At 53.2% G+C, this 7,155-nt stretch overlaps 1 protein-coding gene across 2 annotated transcripts; it reads left to right on the forward strand.

Annotated features, from left to right (window-relative positions):
- The first annotated feature begins 173 nt into the window (after positions 1 to 173).
- LOC107513810 (2',3'-cyclic nucleotide 3' phosphodiesterase) lies at positions 174 to 7,119 on the forward strand. Of its 2 annotated transcripts, none has more exons than XM_016150846.2 (4): positions 174 to 332; positions 1,198 to 2,138; positions 4,042 to 4,181; positions 5,595 to 7,119. In XM_016150846.2, the coding sequence occupies exons 2-4, from the start codon at positions 1,529 to 1,531 to the stop codon at positions 6,042 to 6,044; spliced, it is 1,200 nt and encodes a 399-aa protein (XP_016006332.1). In that variant the 5' UTR covers positions 174 to 332; positions 1,198 to 1,528; the 3' UTR covers positions 6,045 to 7,119. The 2 variants fall into 2 exon arrangements, with proteins under 2 accessions (XP_016006332.1, XP_016006331.1); XM_016150845.2 differs by having other exon boundaries at positions 1,472 to 2,138.
- The last annotated feature ends 36 nt before the right edge of the window (positions 7,120 to 7,155 follow it).

Genomic DNA, 7,155 nt, shown 5'->3' on the forward strand with positions numbered 1-7,155 from the left:
TCCTTTGTACCCCCAACCGTTACCCAAACAGGTGCACCGCAGGTGCGCACTCTGGCAGGATGCCGAATACACGTCATCCTGTTCCCAGCGCCGGGTCAGTTTCTAGTTTCGATTCGCCGCGCCTGCGCAGAGAGGGCGCGCCGCGGCCCGCCTCGGCCCGCCCAGTCCCGCTCGCGCCTGTACGCGCTCCACCCCCGGTGAGGGGTCGGGCTATGTAAGGGGGCCCGGGGAGGGGTCGCGTCTTCGCTAGGCTCCGTGTCCCTCCGCGCAGGCGGGCGGCCTCGGAGAGCTAGTGCCGACGAAGGCGACCGCGGCGCCCTTTCCCCATCATGGTGAGCAGGCGCGGGAAGGCCGGGAGGCTAGGGAGCGGGCGGGCATGGGGAAAAGGGAGCATTGGGGGATTTTCGGAGGAAGTGGTATGCAAAGGAGGCCCTGAGGTTCCGGAGTTGAGTTGAGGCTTTTTTGGCAGTCGGGTGCAGCCCTGAGGTAGGGGGGACGCCGGGAGTGTGGGGGAGGGGACGGCCGCTGGATGAGGAAGGGACTCTGGAGCTGCAGACCAGATTACGGGTGGGTCCCGGGCTGGTGCCCGCGCCGATGAGGCCCGCGCTGAACGGGCATTCCTCGCCTTCCCCTGCCCTAAGGCCTTACTTGAGCACAAACACAGCTTTGTGCTGACGGGAGGTTGGAGCCAGTGTAAAAGGTTTACATTAAAAACGTGTGGCTTTTAGCAGGCAGGAAAACCAGTGGCTCAGAGAGGTGCTGCTGACACACAGCAAAGTGGTAGGCAGAGCTAGCTGGACCCTGAACGCAGGTGTTCGGTACCGCCCAGTCCCGGAGCAGGCACAAAGCCAAGACTTTGTGGGGGGCCAGTGGCAGAGGAGGTGGCATGTGTGGTGAATGAGGCTCTTTGTCTTGCGCTCTCCTACCCCGCCCCCCACCAGCCCTTCTGTGGGACCATTGTCCCCCCTATCCCGGACAAGAGAGTATTATCTGTTCCTGTCATTGTTGGGGGAAGGGAGGAAGTCTTTGGATAACCCTTCTCCACTCCCACCCTCTTCTGCACACTCAGAGCCAGGGCAGCTGTGGCTTTGCCCAGACCTAAGACTCCTACCTCCAGAGAAGTCATCCTGACTTAACAGGTGCTGAGGGTATAAGTTAGTCCTCTCTGCACGCACTTCCAGCATATTTCTTTTAAAGGTGGTGGCAGTGGGTGATCCTGGGTGCTACACCTCTAACTAGAGGGGAAGCTCAGAGAAGTCTGCTCTCCATCCTCCACAACCAGAAGCAGTTGGTACCGAAGGACTGAGAAGGAAAGTCCACAGCTTGGAAGACACTCACAACTCCCAGGGTGCCTGTAAATCAGGGCTGGAGAGCTCCAGGCAGGGGTTGCCAGTTAGAAAGAGGCCAGAGACAAGGCAGCAAGGTGGCTACAAGTGGCCTGGCTGACATCTGCTCTTCCCCTCCTCCACAGAATAGAGGCTTCTCTCGAAAGAGCCACACATTCCTGCCCAAGATTTTCTTCCGCAAGATGTCATCCTCAGGGGCCAAGGACAAGCCTGAGCTGCAGTTTCCCTTCCTGCAGGATGAGGAGACGGTGGGCACACTACAAGAATGCAAGACGCTCTTCATTTTGCGTGGCCTGCCAGGGAGCGGCAAGTCCACTCTGGCACGGGTCATCACAGACAGGTACCGTGACAGCACCAAGATGGTGTCTGCCGATGCTTACAAGATTATCCCTGCTCGAGGAGGCTTCCTCGAGGAGTACAAGCGGCTGGACAAGGAACTGGCTGACTGCTGCCGCCGGGACATCCGAGTCCTTGTGCTGGATGACACCAACCATGAGCGGGAGCGGCTGGAGCAGCTCTTTGAAATGGCTGACCAGTACCAGTACCAGGTGGTGCTGGTGGAGCCCAAGACAGCATGGCGGCTGGACTGTGCCCAGCTCAAGGAGAAGAGCCAGTGGCAGCTGTCGGTCGATGAGCTAAAGAAGCTGAAGCCTGGGCTGGAGAAGGACTTCCTGCCACTCTACTTTGGCTGGTTCCTGACTAAGAAGAGTTCTGAGAGCCTCCGCAAAGCTGGCCAGACCTTCCTGGATGAGCTGGGGAACCACAAGGCCTTTAAGAAGGAGCTGCGACACTGTAGGTGGTGGGGCAGGTCAGGGGCAGTTAGCCCTTGTGGGGTACAAGGTGCTGCATGAGCAGGACCATGGTGTCCTCAAAGCACTGGGAGCAAAGTGAGCAAACAGGTGGAAGCTCACCTGGTACAAGGCTGAGGTAGCCTTGGGTAGTGAGAGCATAGTGGGATATGGAGAGAGGTGCTTCCAGAGCACTTTGCCTCCCTCTGCATCCTTCCTTCCTGTCCTCTTCTTCCCAATTCCCCTTTCCCAGCCTGAACCTAGACCACTGACCCGTCTTAGAAAAGGGAATAACAAATTATTGTCATAACAGACAATATGTCAGCATTTCTTATAGCCTTGGAGAATCTGGTTCAGTGTTTTCAAAAGACTTTTAGCAGCAGCAGAACCGTTTTCTAACGTACTCGACAGAATCCCAAGCTGCAAAAACATTATAACTAGGACTGTTGTGACTTCACTGGGGGTGGTGCCTAGGCCTTGGGCTACCCATTGCACGTCCTGTGGCATCCCACGGCTCAGAGAAAAATTCCTTCATTTTGCAGATGGGAAAACAGGCCAAGAAGGGATGTGAGGTTTGCCCAAAGCCATAGTGAGAGCCTGAACTCTTGTCAACTCCAGCAGGGTCTCCCCAGGGTTCTCTCCTGGCAAGGGCTGTTTGCTTCAATGATGGGGTAGGTTTGGTTAAGGAAAGGTCCTGGTGGCCCTTATTCTCCTGGAGTGGCCTATTGGGGATAGGACACCTACTAATCCACCTGTTCTTTTAACTCATTTCTAGTTTCCTTACATTTTAGGTTATCTTCATATTTGATAACCAACCCCTACCATGTTTCTTTGTGATGCTCAGAGGCAGATTTATGCCTGTATATGTTCTCACAGAATTCTTTGCTTGACTTCTAAAGCTTGAACACTGGGAAACCAGGGCACAGTGGAGCCTGCAGTGACACTGGCCAGGTGTGAGCCCTGTAGCTGAATAACTTGAGAGGAAAGCACACTAGAGGTGGGGCTCCCGGTTAGAGCTGGTGGCTCTGCCCTGGAGAGTGACTGCCTCTTGAAAGTTGCTTTTACCATTCAAAACTGAAACCCTTTACTGCCTGAGATACAGCCGGAGAAATGTACTGGGCCAAGAATAAGGCCAGCTCTCAGAGTAGCAGCCTCCCTCCTCCTGGAGACGAGTGACATCCTCACAGGGACTTGACTCTGGGAATAAACAGGGAAAACGCGGTACCTCCAAAACTAGCCATAACCTTAGAGTCTGGAAATTGAAATTACAGATACGCCACACTTTGTGGTGTCTCCCAGCCACATACCATCCTGTTATATCCCAAGACCTGTTACAGCCCAGGCTTTATATAGGCTTTCATCCACCAAACAAGCCTGCAAGGTACATAGTATGGTGACTAAGTAACTTCTCATCCAAGTGGGCCCGAATGAAATGGGGTGCTGAACTATAGTTAATAGTTACCCGGGTGGTGGTGGGAGAACAGCTGGTTACCCTAATTGTTGTATTTGACTGACAGGTAAGGGTCAATCACTTGCCCCAGGACAAACGGCTTATAAGAGGGCTGTGATGTTAATTATGCTTTTTCCGGCTCCTTCCATTGTACCACATAGGCCCCAACCATCTTTTTCTTTCTTACCCAACTTTTTCATGACTTGTATTGCCTACTCATGGGTTGCAAATGCCTTAGATTTCAACTTGGGAAGAGATGTAAAAATCTATGTAATTTAAGACAGAATTTAAGCACCTTTTTATAGCTCTGAAGTTGCTATTAGTTTGGCCAACTAATGAGTAAATGAGTTAGCTTAACATCCCAATTTTTTCCCTCTGGGCCTTTTGGTGATAAGATGTTGGGATGCCCATGCTCTGCTCTCCTGCTCTGACCACCCCGCTCTCTTTCCCCCCGCAGTTATCTCTGGGGATGAGCCCAGGGAGAAGATTGACCTTGTCGCCTACTTCGGGAAGAGACCCCCGGGCGTGCTGCACTGCACAACCAAGTTCTGTGACTACGGGAAGGCCACCGGGGCAGATGAGTACGCCCAGCAGGATGTGAGTGCTCCCCAAGGACACCAGCTGAGGTGGGGAGGGGACGAGATTCGGGGGATAGGTACTAGCCTAAGGCAGAGACCAGAAAGCAGCTCAAGAATGACATCCGCTCCAGCTCGCCCCTCTGGATGGCTTAGTTGCATAGACCTTAGGCACTCTTTCTGGGGAGCCTGCCCTGTGATGCCACCAGCCTGCACATTTGTCCCCAGGCCTGCCCACCAGTGCTGTTTCTTCCTTAAGGTTCATAGAGAATGCTTGTTGGCAACAGGCTCCTGCTCTTGCCTCTCTAAGCCTGCATTCAGTCTCAAAGGCTAGGAGTCCCTTGTCCTCAAGGAACCTGGTGGCACTCTGAGGTTCTGTCCCCAGATTTGAGGCCTGGCCTTGCCCCTGAATAGAGAATGTCCAGGGATAGTAAGGCTTATTGGCTTAGGGGTACCAGACCCTTCCTCACCTCACAGTTGGTGTCCTTGCCCACAGCCTCTGACATGATGATCTGTTGCCTGGGTGCACATGGCTATCTCTAGCCTCCTTCAGGTCACCTCAGCAAGGCCATTCCTGACTCTCCACCCATTTCCTCCCACTTCGCTGTCTAGGCTAATGCAACCGGTTTACTTGTGGTCATCGGTCTCCCACTTGAATGGAAGCTCCCTGAGGGCGCACATTTATTTTGGTTAACCTTGTGTTCCTAGCACCTAGCACAGCTGCATGAATGAATGTGTAACACTTTCCACTACCAAATCTAACCGTTCATTCATTTAGCAGTATGTGTCAGGTGCCATTTATATGCTAGACACCACTGGGACAAATGATTATGGGTGAAAATAGAGAAGTTTCTACAGGTGGATGAGGGAGATGGCATTTCTCAAAGAATCAGATATAACCAGATGGACATGTGCAATCAGATGTAAACCAGGGTGTCCAGAAATTTTGTTCAAAGGCATTTATTTCTCACCTTGCCCTGCATTCCAGGTTATGGCCTGGCTACCAGAGTGGCTATTACCAAGGGAAGCCAGGTAGTAGTGACAGTAGCACCTGTTATGTTCGCAACACTGTTCCAAGCTCTTCACCCAGTCACTCCCTTAACTCTCACGTGGATGGTGTCTAGTGTCACCCACATCGTACAGGTGAATAACGTGGAGAGGTTCAACAGCCCCGCAGCTAGGTGGTTGGGAAGGGGGGTTCTGAACTCAGGAAGTCTGGCTTTTACCCCCTGCCTCTCTGGCACCTTCCTGTTTTTTCACATCAGTGGAGACACCCCCAGCAGCATACAAGCTGCATGATGTGGATGTTTGCAGGTGACGTGCCTGTACCAAAGGGCTCTGCTCCGCTGTGCTTACCTGTTGGACGCACCCTTGGCAGCTGTCCTCTCTGGAGGCTACAGCATCTCATTGGTCCTCTCATACTCTCTCTTCATAGGCGGTAAAGAAGTCTTACTGCAAGGCCTTCACGCTGACCATTTCTGCCCTCTTTGTGACGCCCAAAACAACAGGAGCCCAGGTGGAGCTGAGTGAGCAGGAGCTGCTGCTGTGGCCAAATGACGTGGATAAGCTGTCTCTCTCTGACAGCCTGCCCCGGGGGAGTCGCGCTCACATCACCCTAGGCTGTGCAGGTGACGTGGAGGCCGTGCAGACAGGCATTGACCTCCTAGAGATTGTGCGGCAGGAGAAGGGGGGCAGCAAAGGTGAGGAGGTGGGTGAGCTAAGCCGAGGCAAGCTCTTCTCTATGGGCAATGGGCGCTGGATGCTGAACCTGGCCAAGAAGCTGAAGGTCAGGGCCATCTTCACGGGCTACTACGGGAAGGGCATACCTGTGCCCACGCACGGCAGCCGCAAGGGGGGTGTCTTTCAGTCCTGCAGCATCAACTGAGTGTTCTCGCCACCCCGTGCCCCTCGCTCTTTAGAAGGGATGAGGGGAGGAGGAAACACGTCCTCTGCTTGATCTTTGTTTTAAGATTCTTTTTTTTTACTCAAAATTAACTTTCTTATAACTTTTTAAAAACTTGTAAAATAACTGCCTCTCTTTTCCTGCCAGACCCCTTTCCCTCTAACACTCAAGTTTTCAACAAGGTGGGTAGGCAGGTACCATTCAGGAACCCGGACCAAAGCTGATGAGGCTGGGTGAGCTGGGCCTGGAGCTGCAGCCACAACCCCAAGCCCTACTTTCAGTTACTGGTGCCCCCAGCGCAAGTCCAAGTCCACTGCCCTGCCCAGAGCTGGCCGTTGGGAGAGACATCTCAGAGCTACATATTGCCCATGGGGTGGTCACCATGGCTATGAGACACTGGTGGTAGATGTGAGGAGGGTCCCTGGGCTTTGATCCTTTTTCTTAATCAGTGTAGCCCCAGAAAAGCTGGGGCTGTTTACCAGGGTAGAACAAGATGTCTCCTACTTTGGGTCCTAAGTACCTGTCCTCTTCTTCACACTGTAACTAGGTAACAGTTTGATAACTTGGGAAGAAAACAGAACAATAAGCGGCAGCCACATCCCAGGCTGGCTGCCGGCCTCACCCCAGGAAGGAAATGGGGTGGCCATCCTTTTTAGCGGTGTGACTCTGCCATGTGGATGGGAGACTGAGGCCAGAGACAGTGCCTCAGTGGGGAAGCTCCAGTCTTGCAGTCTGCCCAGCCCATCCTGCCTCCTTGGTGCCTCTGGAGGCCTGTGTGCTTCTAAAGGGGGCCGGTGGGTACTAAGAGCCAATAGAGTAGACTCCTGGCTATTAAGGGCTAAGCCCCACTTGGTACCTCTGGGAAGGGGTTTTTAATACGGCCAATTGGGTTGTGGTTCCTGAGGTATGGTTCCCTCCACTGTCCTCTGCTCAGTAATAGGGCCTCGCTAATTAGGTTGTCACTCAACAAAAGTGCTTGGGATTTGAGTTACTATCCTGCCTTTGCCCAACCTCAGAAACTTGTAAGACTGATAATGAAATAAATCATGTTAACCTAGCTGTGCAGTCTTTCTCACCCTTCTGTGCCCAGCTC

Source organism: Rousettus aegyptiacus, unplaced genomic scaffold, assembly GCF_014176215.1.
Source record: "Rousettus aegyptiacus isolate mRouAeg1 unplaced genomic scaffold, mRouAeg1.p scaffold_m13_p_6, whole genome shotgun sequence".
In the NCBI taxonomy this organism is placed as follows: Eukaryota; Metazoa; Chordata; class Mammalia; order Chiroptera; family Pteropodidae; genus Rousettus; species Rousettus aegyptiacus.

Excerpts from the sequence above, each read along its gene's own strand:
- LOC107513810 (XM_016150845.2), top strand. Across the intron at positions 2,139-4,041 it reads TAAGAAGGAGCTGCGACACT|TTATCTCTGGGGATGAGCCC; the intron begins GTAGGTGGTGGG and ends TTCCCCCCGCAG. Across the intron at positions 4,182-5,594 it reads ATGAGTACGCCCAGCAGGAT|GCGGTAAAGAAGTCTTACTG; the intron begins GTGAGTGCTCCC and ends CTCTCTTCATAG.